This window comes from Hyperolius riggenbachi, chromosome 2 (assembly GCF_040937935.1).
Source record: "Hyperolius riggenbachi isolate aHypRig1 chromosome 2, aHypRig1.pri, whole genome shotgun sequence".
NCBI classification, from domain to species: domain Eukaryota; kingdom Metazoa; phylum Chordata; class Amphibia; order Anura; family Hyperoliidae; genus Hyperolius; species Hyperolius riggenbachi.
The window spans coordinates 359,676,956-359,695,127 of NC_090647.1; the positions used below are offsets into that span (position 1 = coordinate 359,676,956).

General features: G+C 39.2%; 1 protein-coding gene and 1 long non-coding RNA gene across 5 annotated transcripts in view; one reads left to right on the forward strand and one right to left on the reverse strand.

The window, feature by feature from the left end:
- Positions 1–18,172, forward strand: part of DENND2C (DENN domain containing 2C) — a 60,096-nt gene that overhangs the window by 18,954 nt on the left and 22,970 nt on the right. For both annotated transcript variants that reach the window (XM_068269694.1, XM_068269693.1), the window contains exons 2-7: positions 7,117–8,253; positions 11,556–11,704; positions 12,231–12,343; positions 14,265–14,435; positions 16,234–16,330; positions 16,474–16,527. In XM_068269694.1, the coding sequence (XP_068125795.1) occupies positions 7,421–8,253; positions 11,556–11,704; positions 12,231–12,343; positions 14,265–14,435; positions 16,234–16,330; positions 16,474–16,527 (1,417 nt within the window). In that variant the 5' untranslated portion in view covers positions 7,117–7,420. The remainder of the gene's footprint in view (positions 1–7,116; positions 8,254–11,555; positions 11,705–12,230; positions 12,344–14,264; positions 14,436–16,233; positions 16,331–16,473; positions 16,528–18,172) is intronic.
- LOC137546815 (uncharacterized) overlaps positions 6,947–18,172 on the reverse strand; it is a 56,249-nt gene continuing 45,023 nt past the window's right edge. For 2 of the 3 annotated variants that reach the window (XR_011026378.1, XR_011026379.1), the window contains exons 3-6: positions 14,494–14,576; positions 14,362–14,406; positions 11,464–11,561; positions 6,947–7,078 (exon numbers count right to left, since the gene is read on the reverse strand). This is a non-coding gene — a long non-coding RNA (uncharacterized lncRNA). The remainder of the gene's footprint in view (positions 7,079–11,463; positions 11,562–14,361; positions 14,407–14,493; positions 14,577–18,172) is intronic. The other variant, XR_011026380.1, reaches the window with a different exon arrangement.

The following is an 18,172-nucleotide window of genomic DNA, read 5'->3' on the forward strand; positions in this document are numbered from 1 at the left end:
TTAAGTGAACAAGTGTGGTTTCCCATGATGCACTAAGCCTCACCAGCTTTAAGGGCTGCTTTTGGCAGGAACCAAGTGCCAAATGACTTGCATTGTGAATATCTGTCTTAATGTACCTGGAAAGAAAAACTTAGATATTCACATTTTGATGTGAGAAGTTTCGAGAGTGTGATTGCTGATAACTTTTGTGCCACCACTAACTGCGTCATCGTCTTCAGTGTTATGTTATCTCTCTAAATAGTTATTATCATATGTTTATTGGCTATGAAGTTTGCCTATACACCCAAGGGAGTCTAGTCTTTTCAGCCTGTGTCTGTGAAGTTTCTCATGTATGCACGTCATGTTTTATCCAAAGAAAAAGCATCAGCAGGACTCAGTCAGCCTGCCTTCACAGGAAGGTGAGATTTAGCTAATCACATAGCTTTACTGACATTCATCATTCATCTTAAAAGCACCTTCAGCACCCTAAAGGTCAGCAATCTCTTGTACCATAAACACTCAGCTTTATGACAGCCCTGTCTGCACCTGAGGCAAATATAGGACCACAGCAGGGAGGTCAGACTGCTGCAACAATTCAGGAATCCTCTAAAAACACCTAATTTGAACTTGATGGAAGAACTGTATGTCTTTTTTCAACCCAAATAACTATGTAATGCTGAAGGATACCTTAGCCTTAACGAAAATTTAAAATGGGGAGCAAGCATGTGTAGTTCACTCTACTCATGCCCACTGCTCCCCCCGTTCTCCTCCATCGCCCTCCATTACTGTGTACTGACCCTCCAGAGGTTTGGTGAAGACTGCGACGTCATATTTACACCTGCTCCCTCTGTTTTTAAATTTTCTTTTGGACTAAGGTATCCTTTAGAGCTTGAATGTGTTATGCAGTGAAATAAGGATCAAGCCCCCTCTCACCAGGCAGTAGCTTCACTATGTAAGTCTGGTGGATCAAGAAATTTCCTTAAGGGACTCCGGGCACCTCTCATGGGTATGCCTAGAGACTCCGACCAGTACTGCAAAGTACTTAAAGATGGACACCTTTCTGTAGCTTGTGCTCTCCTCTTTCATTTGATTAATCCTTAATCGCCGTTCTACACCAAATAGTTTTCGTTCTATTTCAATTTAAAAATTGCTTTGCCATCTTGGTTATGTTATAATTTCCGGGTCACCCCTGTCTTCTCTGTTAGAGAAGTGCATCACTGACTGAAGCAGGAAGAGGAAGTGACACGCATGGCCATTGCAAGAGGCTCCTCCAGAGAGGTCATAGAACGACTTTGTTGGAAGTCGTCTGGTTTAAAGGCATACTCATGAGCGGTGCTCGGAGTCCCTTTAGCATCATACATTGTTTGATATTTTCATGAAGACCAACTTATATTTTTGGAAAAACACAAGTTCAGTCCCAGTGAGTTTTTAAAGGATAACTATTGTGCACAAAATGTAAAATACATACATATAAAATGTACATTTCTCTCAGAGTACAATGCATTATAAATTACTTGTTTCCTATGTTGCTGTCACTTACATTAGGTATTGTTAATCTGACAGATATGTCAGGCTTTAGTTTACAGTGGATTCTCTATTTATAGAAGCACTTTACTGAATTGCTGTTGCTCAGTTCAACTGCCAATATAGAGTGCAAACAAATAGTGAGGCTGGCTGACATATTTGTATAGATCCTTCCGAGGGAGTGATCTTGTAAAGAATAAAGTTAATACTTAAAATGTGGTATTGTAATTGAAATAATGACCGTTAAAGGACCACTATCATGTAAAAAATGTTTAAAATGTAAAATGCATACAAATGAAATGTACATTTCTTCTTGAGTAAAATGCACTTAAAATGTTTGGTCTAGTCCATGTCCTTATGTGGAATAAGACTAAAACATTTTAAGTGCATTTTACTCTAGAAGAAATGTACATTTCATTTGTATGCATTTTAATTTTTTTTTTAAGTGATAGTGGTCCTTTAACGGTCATTATTTCAATTATGGTTCACAGTGGCGGACAAGCAAGCATGCATCGCCCAGCTATGGGAAGAATAATGAAAAACAATACTGCTTGCTTGTTCATCTGTCATGGGAATGTAATGGTGCAAGATAAATAAATAGGGCCACACATCCAGTGCAACAAAATGCTGCCAGGTTTTCTTTTATATAATAATCTGAACTTTAATGTGAGTGGATGCCATACAGTTAATGTTGGAGTCCATTATGTGAGTGGTATAGTAATATATCACAGGGGAGTTTAGGTTTATGTTTCCTTCATAATAGGCTGAAAGTTTATTTGAGGAGTATTGTGCCAAACAAAAACCATTTAAGCGCCTTTTAGTCTCTTGTACTGACTCACATCATGTGTATCATCCTCCTGCCACACCTGCGGATTGTTTCTGTGAAGTTTAGGTCATGTTTTTGCATGTTTTAGATTTATGACTTTCTGTTGAAAATACTTTGAAAGCAATTCCTACAATGCAGATCAGGAAACAGGAAATAGCCTGCTTGCTGTCACATCATATGTTCAATGAAATTTACTGGAATCGATGAACCATCATTTTCATGTTTTCAGTATAGAAGGGCAAAGCTGTGAAGTTAAGCCACAATCTTAATGATGCTGATGCAAGCATGCAGAAATATTACAGCCTCTATTTCAGCTTTAACTTGGAAGGTTCCCATGAGTTGACCACTACCACGGTACATGAAGATCAAAAAAAGCCTCAATATACCCTAATGATTAATTAGTGCCATGCGCTGTATAGCTGGTGTTGTAAGACACATGAGAAACCAAACTACCTAATGTATAAGCTGCATAAAGCCTTGACTTAAAGGACAACTGAAGATAAAGGTATATGGAGGCTGCCATGTTTATTTCCTTTTTAAGCAATACCAGTTGCCTGGCAGCCCTGCTGACCCTTTGCCTTTAATACTATAAGCCATAGCCCCTGAACAAGCATGCAGCAGATCAGGTGTTTCAGACTTTAAAGTGGATACGAGACAAACTTTTACTCATTGCATAATTGTGTTCCTTTCCTATTGTTTATAGTGCATTCCTCAAGCCAAATACTTTTTTGTTTTTGTTTTAATGCTTTAATTCCCTATAAACTAAATAAGCCACGCCCACAGATTTTCAGAGAGCCTTGGCAGTAGCAAGGGCTCATGGGAGCTCAGTCTGGGCAGGAGGAGGGAGAGGTATTACTAGCCATTGATTTCAGATGCAGAAGGGAGGAGGGAGGAGGAGGGGGATTCATTTTTTTTGCTCAAGATACAGATGAGCCTGCCTCTGTGTAATGTTTACAAACAACATGGCTGCTGTCATTGTATCACAGGAAGAAATATTCTTATTCTATTAAAACTGTATACAGACAGATTTGCTGTGTAAACTATCTAAACTTTAGATAAGATATATAGACAAGTTACTTGTTATAGTTAGTTTTTCATCTCGGATCCGCTTTAAAGTCAGATCTGACAAGACTAGCTGCATGCTTGTTTCTGGTGTTATTCAGATACTACTGCAGAGAAATAGACCAGCAGGGCTGCCAGGAAACTGGTATTGATTAAAAGGAAATAAATATGGCAGCCTCCGTATACTTCTTACTTCAGTTCCCCTTTAAGTTCAAGGACAATACTTAATGGCATTCAGTTATAAAACGACTTTAGTAATAGTGTAATCTCTGGGGAGAAAGAAGTATGGTTCTGTAAGCCAAATGTACATATAGAACCGATCTTTGGGAACTAATATTTAAAAAGCTATGGGCTATACTAACTAAACTTTGGTAAGCAGAATAACATACAATGGGCCTGATTCACAAAGCTTTTCTGTAAAATTACCTCACCTTATTTATTAACTCACAGGTATCTCTCCTTAAATGACTTAACTCATGATTTACCTCTTTTTATCTAACTTACGGTAACTCATGGTTTAGCTCTTTTTATTTGACATAACTCATGGTTTAGCTCTCCTTATTTGACATAACTCATGGTTTGGCTTTCCTTATTTGACATAACTCATGGTTTGGCTCTCCTTATCTATTTATCTCATAGATTATTTCTGTTTTTGTTTATCTCATGCATTAGCACTCCTTACAGTTAAGGTGAAAAATAAGTAACCTTTGTGAATCAACCCCATAAAGTCTTATGTGTCATGAGTAGAGCAGAATGCATTGCATGTAATGTATTGCCTTCTGCTCTGCTCATTGTGTGGTGAGACTTTACACACATTATTCTGCTTACCGCAGTTTAGCGAATATACCACCTTAGTGTGTTGTAGAGAGTGTGAAACAGGTGATTTCTGTGATCTCTTGAGAGGAAGTTGTAAATGAGAATGTTTACACATGATCAGACCAGGGTTGTGAAATAGCACTATGCCATTCTGACATCTCTTGAGATGTGTGTACAATTGGCTGAGGTTACAGCTTAAAGCTGGCCATACACTGGCCCAATTTGCCGCCGTTTTGACAGCAGATTCGATCACTGGGATCGAATCTGCTGCCAATCGTTCGCGCTACACGCCGAATTTCGATCCATTTAGTCCGATCCCGTCGATCACTCCGTGCGGAAAATTACCGTCGATCGCCCGCGGGTAGGGAGCGCGTCGCTAGCGGCATTCGATTGCCCGACGGCCGACGCAATAGAGCGGCAATACATTACCTGCTCCGCCGGCGCGACTACCCCCGGTCACCGCTGCTCCGTGTCCGCGCTGGTCTCCGGCATGCTTCAGTTCCTCCTGCCCGGCAGGAAGTTTAAACAGTAGAGGGCGCTCTACTGTTTAAACTTCCTGCCGGGCAGGAAGAAGCAAAGCATGCCAGACCTGGAGACCAGAGCGGAGACGGAGCAGCGATGATCGGGAGGACTCGCGCCGGCGGAGCAGGTAATGTATGCGGGGGGGGGGGGGGGATTGTGAACGGTTTCAGGCTGAAATCGGTTCACAATCTGTTTGCAGTAAAGGTAGCCATACGATCCTTCTCTGATCAGATTCGATCAGAGAGGGATCTATCTGTTGGTCGAATCTGATGGCAAATCGACCAGTGTATGGCTACCTTAAAGGGAATGTCCAAGCAAAATAAAAAAATGAGTTTCACTTCCCTGGGGCTTCTACCAGCCCCATGCAGCCATCCTGTGCCCTCGTAGTCACTCACTGCTGCTCCGGTCCCCCGCTGGCAGCTTGCCGACCTCGGAGGTCGGCGGGACGCATTGCGTACATTTTTACGCATTCCCGCTAGTGCAGGAACATTAACACATACATTTTTACGCGTTACTGGTTCAATGCGTACATTTTTACGCATTGAACCAGTAATGCATAAAAATTTATGTGTTAATGTTCCTGCACTAGCGGGAATGCGTAAAAATGTACGCAATGCGTCCCGCCGACCTCCGAGGTCGGCAAGCTGCCAGCGGGGGACCGGAGCAGCAGTGAGTGACTACGAGGGCACAGGATGGCTGCATGGGGCTGGTAGAAGCCCCAGGGAAGTGAAACTAATTTTTTTTATTCTGCTTGGACATTCCCTTTAAGTCTCTCACTGCTGTTAAAATACTGCCCACAGCCACTTCTGCCAGCTATTAGGTATGCAGTGACAACATACTGAAACTTAATAGTGGCAACAGGTCTTTGATCCCTGTCATTTGGATTCACTACTGACAAACACATTTTCCTGCCATACAGAAATTCTCCTGCATTCAGGAAAGAAAAGCTGAGCTGACATGTTCAGGCCTTTTTGTCTCGTAATGCTAGGAAAGCAGTTTATTGAAACTATTTTGGGTGTGGGTGCTTGTTAACACTGCAGGAAGCTGAGAGAAAATATTTAGTGTTCATACTCCAACCTTTCTTGCTGCTGCTCACATTCCCAGTGGGAAGAGACCCTGTTATTACTTGCAGACACTGGTTAACTGTCTGTATGGTTGTGTGTTCACAAATTATAATCGCAACCATCTGTCATATTCCGCAGCAGAAATTCAGCCAGATGTAACTTTATAAGTTTAAAAACGTAATAATAATAGTAGTGTTTAAAATTAACAGGTCACTACATGTTAAGCTTTGTGAAAGTCTCTACTCAGGTTAGCTAAAATGGATATCTCTTACATTATACAATGCATTGGTGTCTGCATCTCCAGCTGCAAGAGTTGTTTGTATTTAACTTTCATTTTACATAGCTAATGGGGAACACAGATATCCAAGCTTTCCCCTTCAGTAAACATAAAAAAGGAATACAATGACCGATGCAGTTTCTTCGGCCATTAATGTACACTTATGTTACACACAAAGGTGTTCAAAAATTGCCACCTGATCTAAACGTTGGTTGGATCAGATGACAACTGGATTAGCTTGGAGTCAGCTGACAAATGACTACCAGCAGTGTGCGATGTAGCGTTGCTGGCAGGTTGCCATGGATAACTGATGCTCCCCTAAGGGCTGGTTCAAATGAGTGTTGAGCACAGCGTTTTCGGCAGTTAATGAAAGCATCATTTGAGAGTGCTCAACCACTATCCCATTCCAATGAGCGGAAACTTTATTAAAATGATGGGGATCCCATTGTTTTGTCTTGGATGCTATATGTAGCATCCAACTAGTTCTGTGTTCTCCTAGGGGGATCAAAACACAACGTCACGATGTAATGGTATAAAACAATCCCAAATGCTTTTTTGCTGGTAGCAGAAAAGCGTTAAGCATCGGCTAAACGAGGCACCACCAGCTATCCTGCAGAAGCCCGTCTTAACCAGCCCTTATAGTCCCCCAAAAGGAATGCATTTAGCTAAGTCAGCCTAGAAAGATCTTTCGTACAGCAGATGGACAGCCATTTAGGCCAACCTAATTATTATGTCTATTGTGTGCCAACCTAATTATTATGTCTATTGTGTGACTCTAGTAAGTGTCACATTTATAGTTTAGTATTATCTGTGTATTTAGTCAATCATGTTTGTATCTCACTTTCCACATCAATAATTCACAATTTCCATAACATATATTTTTTAGCTTCTACTATGTATTTTTATTCTCTTTTCATCCTCTTCTTTCCTTCTCAATCTGCTAAACTTCACATCTTCCCGTTTCTCTGGTACAGTGCTGTTATTGTTGCTTCTACTTGAAGTCCTTATCTGTAGACATATTGTAACAACATACATTTGTTTTTCAGCTGTGACACTGAATTGGAGGCATCCTTGTAGGAACTGCTGCATAGTTCCTTTATCTGATTTCACAATCCAAGATGACTCGAGTATATTATATATATCTGTTCTGATGGGTAAAAAGTAAACTGACAGTAAATTACTACAGCATCGTTTTTGGAAGTTTTTCCTTTGTTCTTTGAACAATAGAATTGAAGCTGTGCGGGGGAGAAGTTTTGGTAATTTTAAAACATATTTGAAGCATACATTATAAGGCTTTACTGTTCACATGTTAGAGACTTGAGCAGTTCTTCACCCAACTATGAAGCTTGTATGACTACTAAGATGCCTGTGATGCACACTATGGGGAGCCCAGAATGTGGCTTAACCCGATCAGCTCAACAGACTCTTTCAAGGAGTCACTGCAGAAATATCAAGCAGAAGATCTCCCAGTGGGAATGTAGGGTTAACAGCGGCTCTTGTGGAGATCTATTGGATATAAAGCCCAAAAAAACTTTCTGTAATCAAAATGGACTTACAAAATCAACAGAGGATATGCTGGACAACTGGAAGCCAGGGGTAAGGCGTGGTAGGAATGTGAACCTGGATTTCAGGGAAGGCAGTCAAGGCAACCTATTAGATACCGACAACTACAATATGAGCCCCAGCCAAGAAAATATTTATGATGATCATCTCGAAAGTCCACCATATTTTATTAAAAAAGAAATGAAGTTCTTGAATCCAGAAATGGACCTTCCACCGGGAAATTTTTACACCACTCCAGAGATGTTTAAAAAGAATGATCTACATGTGGAGGACCTAACACAAATGGTTTTAAAATTTAAGCAAAGAAGAAGTAAAAGCACTTCAACAGAAAATGATCTGGATTTCAGTGGCTTTTCAGATCATAATATTGCCATGAAGAGTATGGAGGACATTTACTATAACACAGAGACATTCAGTGATGGCCCATCTATAAACCCTATCCCTAAACCACGAAGGACGTTCCGCTATGCTAACTGCAATCGTAATGAGGAACGTACAAATGCTAATAATAGAAGGAGGAAGTCTGTAGATGAGAGTGATACAGAGTCTTCTGATCCTTCAATCCCACCCTCCGAACCAAAGAAATTTGCAAACAGGAAACTAAGACCTAGGTCAAAAAGGTAGGTGGAAATGTTCTCGACTGCCAACATTAATGCTTAAATAAAGTTCATTTATAAATTATTTAGTCAGTGTCTTCCCACTGTAAAATCTTTCCTCTCCCTGATTTATAATCTAAAATGTATCACAAATAACAACATATTTAGACCTGGCAGGTGATCTCTGCAGAATGTTTGTTTACTGAGCGTTCTAAAGCCAGTAGTGAATATGTCGGGTCTCCCTGAATGCTTGGTGGATGGGGGGGGGTTCTAACTAATCTTCTTAAGCGAAAAATCACTGAGAGGTCTGGGCTACATTCAGTACACAGGAATACATGTACAGTGCTGCCCATAATTATTCATACTCCTGGCAAATTTTGACTGAAAGTTACTTTTATTCATCCAGCAAGTACCGGTAATTTTTTGATGGGAAATGACATAGGTGTCTCCCAAAAGATAATAAGACGATGTACAAGAGGCATTATTGTGGAAAGAAAACATTTCTCCTCTTTTATTCACATTTGAGCAAAAAAAAAAAAAATGTACAGTCCAAAATTATTCATACCCTTCTCAATAATCAATAGAAAAGTCTTTGTTAGCTATTACAGCAATCAAACGCTTCCTATAATTGCAGACCAGCTTTTTGCATGTCTCCACAGGTATTTTTGCCCATTCATCTTTAGCAATGAGCTCCAAATCTTTCAGGTTGGAGGGTCTTCTTGCCATCACCCTGATCTTTATCTCCCTCCACAGATTCTCAATTGGATTCAAGTCAGGACAGTCAAGTGGCTGGGCCACTCCAAAACGTTAATGTTGTAGTCTGTTAAGCATTTCTTCACCACTTTTGCTGTGTGTTTTGGGTCATTGTCATGCTGAAATGTCCACTAGTGCCCAAGGCCAAGTTTCTCTGCAGACTGCCTGATGTTGTCATTGAGAATCCTCATATATTGCTCTTTTTTCATGGTGCCGTTTACTGTGATTAGGTTCCCTGGTCCATTGGCTGAAAAACACCCCCAAAACATTATGTTCCCACCACCATGTTTGACAGTGGGGATGGTATTTTTTGGGTTGAAGGATTCTCCTTTTTAACACCAAATGAAAAAAACATAATTGTGACCAAACAATTCAATTTTTGTTTCATCTGACCATAACACAGAAGACAAGAAGTCTTCTTCTTTGTCCAGATGAGCATTTGCAAAGGCCAAGCAAGCTTTTGTGTGCCTTATCTGTAGAAGTGGAATCCTCCTTCATCTGCATCCGTGGAACCCAGCAGTGTGCAGTTTCCGTTGGATTGTCTGCCTTGAGACATTGTCACAAGCAGAGCCCAGATTCACCAGGATGGCCTTGGTGGTGATCCTTGGATTCTTTTTCACCTCTCTCACTATCCTCCTAGTCGGCACAGTTGTCACTTTTAGCTTCCAACCACGTCCTCTGAGATTTTCCACGGTGTGGAACATCTTGTATTTTTTAATAATACTTTGCTCTGTAGCCACTGGAACTTGATAACATTTACAAATAGCCTTGTAGCCCTTTCCTGGCTTGTGAGCAGCCACAATTTGCAGCCACAGGTCCTCACTGAGCTCCTTTGTCTTAGCCATGACTGTCCACAAACCAACTGCTGTTTTTCACCTGTTGAGCTGATTAAAACAGCTGTTCCCAATTAATCATGGTAATTGGGATGCTTTAGAACAGCTTGGACTATTTGGAATGGTTTAGAACTTTGGATTTTCCCACAGAATGTGACAGTTTATGAAGGGTATGAATAATTTTGGACTGGACACTTTTTTGCTCAAATGTAAATAAAAGCTGAGAATGTTTTTTTATTCCCACAATAATGCCTCTTGTACATCATCTTATTATCTTTTGGGAGACACCTATGTCATTTGCTGTCAAAAAATTACTTGGTGGTTGAATAAAAGTAACTTTAAGTTAAAATTTGCCAGGGGTATGAAAAATTATGGGCAGCACTGTATATATACATATATATATTGCTTCATCAGAAAAATGACCATAATAGTTGGTATCTGCATTATATTATATATCACTACAGTGCATCTTTAGAGAACAGGTTCAAATGTATCATTTTCTTTAAAAAAATGTTCACAGTTTTATGCGATGTGATGAGAATGTTCTGTGTTAAATTGGGTTGGAGACATTTAAAATGTAGAACGTTTTCTAAAGGTTCTTAAATAATTTGATGTAGTGGCCAGAGAGAGGTTACACAGGTGTAAAGGACAGGGGAGCCTTCTTAGACCCTCTGCTAAGGGGAACCCACTGCACCTCACAAACACACCATCATTTAGGTCACATACCCTTTGGTGGCTTTGGTCCAAACATTAACATAATGCTAAGTGTTATTAAATTATTTCCATTAGTTCCTGCCCAATCTACCAGTACATTTTTGTGTTTTGGTAATGAACTATGCAGACATCCAGTGCATTTAAGTTTCATGCAGTGGCATAACTATATTATTATTCTTTATTGGATTTATATAGCTCCAACAGCGCCAAGTGCTGAACAATAAATAAGGTTGCAGACAAATAAGGAAAGCCCCCCCCCCCCCCCCCCCCCCCTGAAAAACCTGTTTTCCAATGTCAGCAGGCAGAAACCATAATGCTGGGAATACGCCATGTAATTTTCCCTCAGATAGGTGGGTCAATAGATAATTTCCAACAGGTCCGATCTGACTTCCAATTGTTTTTCTGATTGATTTGTATAGAAATGATCAGAAAATTGTTCAGAAAAATCAGATCAAACCTGGCGGAAATTATCTATCGACCCGTCTATCTGATGGGAAATTTCATGATGTATTCCCAGCATCAGAGATGTCTGAGCACAGAGTGGGGATCACTCTGGTGACTATTATCACTTAGTAATAGCAATAGGGCTGATGTAGTGACTAATGATGGACCCTAAGAGGGCCCTGTGAAGTAAAAAAAAAAGCCAAGCTGTAGTCACAAACCCTGCAACACCTCATTCTAGCATTATTGATTCCATAACCATAGAGTCATTACCGGAAAATTAAGTCAAGTGAACTAACCATTCAGCCAATGTGCTGTAGATTTGAGGTCCTAAGAAAAGATGTAGTACAGATTATATAAAAAGGAACTTGTAATGGGCATTACAGTGTGTGCTATAATGGTTGTATTTGCAGTAGAAAATTGTTTTGTGTGCCTGATTTATAACCTCAGATAGTGAATGAGACAGCTTTGGAAGGTAAACATGTGCACATACCTGTAAAGCTCTTTTATCTTTATCATCTGCGTGCTTTTCATCTTGCATCTTGGAATGTTGTCCTTCACCTGACGACACTTGTTTGTCTCTAGGAAATCCTTTGAATATGAAGATGTTCAAACATACAGACGTCTTATACAGCAAACAAACCATGCTCAGATCTCTGAAGAGCCCAGTGAGATCTCCCAGTCTGCTCTCTATCACACACTGTCTGAAGACAACATCTATGAAGACATCATGTGTAGGTCTTCTACTATTTCTACATTTAAAGAAGTGAATGGGCAGAGAAAAGACCGTATAGAAAGGCTTTCAAGCTTTTATTGGATACCCTAACTTATGTACACTCTTTAAATAATTGTTACACATAAATTGCAAGTGATCACTTTAAATGATCATTTTGTTCCATGGAGAGGGGAGGGAGTGAATAGTTGCAGTTGCCAATTAAATACAATAACCATAGCAGTGAGTAAGACTGATCCAACTTGCCCGGTCAACGTAGAGGAGGCCAGTGACATTACCAGTGTGGGCAGTGCTCACAGTAGTGTTTTAGTGAGGAGAATCAAAGGAGTGTAAGTAGGTTTACTTCCTGTTCCAGGGATACTAACACTATACTTTTTTTCAACCTTCAACATCAAGTGTGACAAAATAGAACAAGGTTGGGTTTATTGAAAACAGCAAGCCTTTGGAAGCATTTATGCATGCTGTAGGATGTGATTTTGATGTAAACAAACAATAGTTCTTATCTAAACAAATTTGCTTTACTGCAGATCCTCAGAAGGAGAACCTGTATGAAGATGTTAAAATATCCCCTCCACCATTATGGCGAGTTCCAACCACATGGAAGATTCCACCTCCTAGGTGTACAATAAAACCACCCAAGGTTGGTCACTTTTTTTTTTTTTCAAACTAATGGTATTAGTTAACAGAAAATGCATTCAGTGAGAGAGGACAACTATTATTTAGGCTAAAAAGTCTACCTACAGTATGTGCTTGCACAGTCCTAGACACTCCAGTCTTGTACTGGGGAATGTAAGATCACAGACCAATGCATAATTAAAGGCTTCAGCACACTCTAAGGCCTGGTTCACACCTGTGTTTTTGGGGCACTTGCTGATTCCTGGCGCTTAGCCATTGACTGACATGGCACTAATACAATGTAATAATATGAGGGCTATCCCACTGCATCATTGTGATTTGTATTAAATCACAAGCACACTACATGTAGCAGTATCAATTTGCGCAATTCGATTATCTTTTCCAATTTGCAGTGGTAACCAGGCCTTCAGGAATAGAATATTGCCAGTAAACTGCAGGTTATTCACAGGTTGTTTAGAGTGTGCAATAGCCTCCTTGTATGTAGAAGTTGTGGTTCATACATCTGACAGTGGTGCTGCTTGAATGTTGGCAAGCATCGGAAAAGCACAGCAGTTAGCACACGAGATATGTTCATATGCACGCAAAAGCATGCACAATTTTAAGAACTTTCTGGCTAGTCATTGCCTTTGTTGTCTTTCTTGTGACATATTAGGGTACTGTTTATGTGTTATGACCCACGCCTTTATATATAAAGGTGCTGATCAGTGTACTCATCACTACCTTAAAGCGGAATATAACCCTGAATTTCAACTTTGCTCTAAAACATTATTTACAGTATATTATATGGAACCAGCATTTTTTTTTTACTAGACCAGCATTGGAAGGGTTACACAGAGCTTTAAAGTTCCTGGACAGAACTGCAGACGCATCCGAAGCTGACATAGATACATTTTGTTTACATAAATGTATCTAAGTGTGGCATGTGACTCACTCTCTCTGACTGAGAAGGAGCTGGAGGACAGCCAAAGAGTGTGTAACATTTATCACTTGTTACATTCTATTTAGATAAATGTATCTATCTGAACTTCTGCATATCTCTCCACGGAACTTTAAACCTCTGTGTTTAACCCTTCCAATGCTGGTCTAGTAAAAAAAAATGCTGGTTGCATATAATATGCTGTAAATAATGTTTTAGAGCAAAGTTGAAATGCAGGGTTATATTCCGCTTTAAGGGTGGTGACAGGGTGGTGATCACTGCTGTGATGATTCTGATTAATTCACTAAGGGTTTTTTGGACTCCTCTATTGACCATATATATGAACTTTTATTTTAGAATCTGCTGCATGTAGTGCAGATCACATGCAGATCGCATGTGGAAATCGGGAAATTCGAGTAAAAGTGATCTGCATGTGAAAATCGGGAAATAGGGGTAAAAGTGATCTGCATGTGGAAATCAGGAAATTAGGGTAAAAGTGATCTGCATGTGGAAATCAGGAAATTAGGGTAAAAGTGATCTGCATGTGGAAATCGGGAAATAAGGGTAAAAGTGATCTGTATGTGAAAATCAAGAAATTGGGGTATCGGGTATCGGCTGCTCTTCAGAGTCTCTTTCCTATTCTTGTATCCAAGACCCTGCTTGCTGCATGATTTGAATACATTTTGTTTTTCACAGAAGCTATATCTCATATGAAGACAGTAGTGAAGCGTAACCTTCTGGTTGTACTTGTCACTAGCAATAACATAACTAACTAGCTTTTTAGTAGAGAAAAAAACAAAACTTTCATTTTGTGGCAAGCTGATAAGCAGCACCATTTGTATTCCTTTTTGCGAATGTGTTTTACTTTTCACTTACAGTATGTAGACTAAAATATTATAGGTAGGTAATATAAAAAAATGTACAAAATTGAAATGTACTATTGGTTAAATAATATTGAATATTTAGCACACTTCCACAGTATTAAAAAAAATAATTAACTTTTTTTCAGTTTACATCCAAAACAAATTTTCTGAAAAGGCAGACCTTGGAGCTGAAGAGCACCAAACTCTACATTCACAAGAAGTCCCCCAAGGATTCTACCTTACCAGTGACACTGATGGAGTGGAAGATGTTCAAGAGTGGCGGGGAGACTGCAAAGAAGAGAAAAAAATTCCCCCGGGTATGAGCGCCTATTTAGCTTCATATATACCATTGTGAAATGATAAAATAATACATACATTCATTGACTGCACATGGGTGTAGAAGAGCTCACTCATAATCCTTGCTGAAAGTGATGATGTTTCTTCCATTCCCTGTGAACCTGCAGCCAGAAAGAGATTAGATAAGGGATTGTATTTAAAGATTTAATCTGACATTCCTGGAATCCCATATTCTTATTTTGGTTTGAAAATCTGGGGTTGAAGTTTTGACTGTTTCAGGTGCCTGACCTCAGTTTTTAATGGTTATATAGCTTCAGGACAGACAAATGTTGACCTACTGATCCCTTTGTCTATTTCTTGTTTATCTCACACAAGTTTTATGTCCTCTAATTAGTTATCACTGAGTATTGCTGCTGCTTTATTAGCTCTGGTATTTGCTATGTTCACATGTTTATGCTTTGCAGAGCATATAGCCATGTCACTAATTGTTCTGCAGAGAAGCTCAAAATCTACCGTAATTCCTGCTACAGTAAAGCTCATATTTTTACCAAAGTCCAATTTACTTCAAAACCAAAATAACTTATTAATGTGTTTTGAGTATCTGGATGAACCTGGATCACTTATGCTATCCCCACTGGAGATGCTTGAGACATCTAAAGGTGCCATAATTAAGCAGGCCTGAGGTGTCAGGTGCTATGCCCAGGGCTTTTGAGACTAATGGTGGCCAAACACAGATTTCCAAGTTCTTTTTATGATTATTTTTTAAAATGATTCTATTTGCGTAACAGAAAATTATCAGATCAGAACTAGCTAGTTGTTGCACGGTGTACACAGTCACTGATATAAATGGCTTGTCCTAAAACACTTTATGTATATGCTTGTGGCTGCAGTAGCCTGCTGAAGTGGAGATCCAGATTGGAAGTTTTAGCATTTTCATATGCGAGGCTGTTTTTTATACCATCTAATAATACACTCTACATATTTGGGATACAATAGGTGTATGGACTTTAGGAACTCCCTATGCTAAACATCAATACTTGCTTCTTGACTCTACTAGTGAGCCAGACACAGTAAGCTAATGTAGCAGCCACACAGGATGTTTAAAAAGGAAGTGCACATTAGACTGTTCCTGCCTGTCAACTCAAATTATTGATGGACTATGCATCCTTCTTATGTGATGCTGTTATGTACAATATAAAGCCCAACTTTGTATTTCTGTTTTCTGACATGTGGAATTAAAGATCAACATTTTCCATATAGATGTTTAAATTACCGTATTCTTGTACATCACTTATGCTAGGTACACACCAAGCAATTTCCCGTCACATTGACGGGTCGAACTAATTATTTTCAACACACCTGATATGCTCCCAATCAAAAACAGGATACATTTTCACATCACTACTCCACAAAATCGATCCCATAGGCCTTCCTCCAGCTGGTCCGTGGGCTCCATCCCCATTTTCCATGGCTGCTCCGTTGTCCTGTAGTCATCTCCAGTAGTTTGCCCAATCATGCCATTCTGCGCATGTGCGGCCTGGCCACACACTCCCGCTGCTGGGAGCGTTCTGTATTAGTACTACATGTGCAGAGCGTGACTGTCTAAATGACCAGAGGAGACCACAGGACAATGGAGCAGCCAGGGAAAATGAGGATGGAGCACACAGACCACATGGGGCTGGAGGAAGCCCCAGGTAAGTATGAAAATTGCACTATATCTCAGGTTTCTCTTAATGTCTCTCATTCATCAACTTTTATATTGACAGACTTGTTTGCTTACTTCCCTTTCTATTCTAATTTGTACTTTATTTCTTGCAGCTTGTAATGAAAATACAGGACATTTTTGATACTAAACGTGGAAAAAAGAAAGTTAAGGTTCAGATGTTTACTGGACAAGACACTACATCAACAAAAGGTGAGTATTTCCATAGCCTGACACCATTATTTGTCACACAACAGAAGCCCAAATCTCCTAGGAGAAAACTTAGAGCAAAAGTGAATTTAATAAGGACCAATGTTTTACTTTTAATGACTTTTATCTTTTTTTTGTTTTTGCAGGGGAAGCAAGTGAATCTGAAAGTGAAGCTGAGGATCGCCTGAAAAATAAACAAAGTAATTTAAATGCAATGTAAATAATTGAAAATGTTTCTCTGATTTGCTGTGCTTCATGAATGCTTTGTGAATAACTATGCATCAATTTCCCACTGCAATCTGAGTGCTGTAGTTTTCATTTGAGTTACCAGTATGTGTGCAAAATTGGGGCAGTCTTCCATCCCTCACATCCATCACAAAACCTGGACCTTTACCACCCTTTTAAAAGGCAGGATATCAGACACCCAAGATAGAGCAATTGTCTTCTTAGTAAGCCTTTTTGATGAAACAACATCAGTTTCATGTGACATATTAGTTGATTTAATGTGAAATATGAGGAACATAACTATATTTATTATTGTTTTTACATTGTCTAACCATGGTTAACAAAGTATAAAGAATTAGGTTGACGTATAAGGTTGTCTATGTGACTGATTTACCAAGTACGGTGCAATTTCAAATGAAGAAACATTGCCTAGAGAAATCAAACGGGTTTCATCTCTTGAATTAGGTAAAGTTTGGGACTGGTTGCTTTGGTCACACATTCTAAATGTGGTATGTTCCAGTTTTCTTTGCATCAGTCTTGATAATTCAGTCCTGCTGCTTTGAGTCCATTAAATACACATCATCTGTTTGATTGAGCAGAAAGACAACTGAGATCTAAGAAATATATTGTGGTATACAGCTAGGGAAAAATAATCAATGGAATCCAAATTGCTAACTAATAAAAAGGTTACTCCGTAAAAAGTGGCTGTGGTTTCTACTAAAGGTTTAATGATGGTTTCTGTCTCTTCTGACGTAATACCCATTATATAGTTTTAAAGGTTATTGTTATTAGATAGCTTTAGTTATTGATAATCCACAACATACACAGTATTACAATCTTAAATAATTCATTATTAATAAATTGCAGACAAATTAAAGATAAATTAAAGATCAAATTCTATAACCTTTTATTAAAAAAATGAAGTTTTTTTTTTACTATCCAGCAAAGTAACAAGGAATTGTTTTCCCTTTGTACTAGTAATTGTCGGGGTTATGCTGCAGTGAGTTATCTTGGGTAGATACATCCAGCTTTGCTTTATGATTTATTCATATTGCTGATGCTTTATTATCCAGAATGCAGCGGAAGGCAGAATGTATTAGGGTGTTTACACACATCCAACTTTGATTGCTCAATGATAAGCCAAGTAGTATGAGAGCTTACCTACATAATCTGTTCATAATATTCAAAATATGTTGGCCTTCATACTACATTGAGGTGGTATAATTGGGAGTGTATGCACCCATAATTAGAAAGGGGTTTAAAAGACTCCTCACTTAATTCTTTATTACCGTAGTTGCCTGGGCTAGTCTTATCAGATGTGAATTAATCTTCTTCTTCCTATTTTCAAGTGGTAATTGCTTTTAAAGACATATTATGATATATTATACTGTATAAACGTTTTAGACAAATATTATACCAACACCAACACAGAAGCCCTACCCCCAAAGTCAAACACCCTTCCTTAACTTTTAAGAAACCACCTTGACCATTCTACAGGATACAGAACAGATCTGCAGAGTTAGGTGCGCATAAGAATCTTTTTGGCATCTAGTGCTAACACAGTTTCTTCCCTGCCTGACAGTAGAAAGCCCATCTAATCATAACACCTGCTTTAAAAAG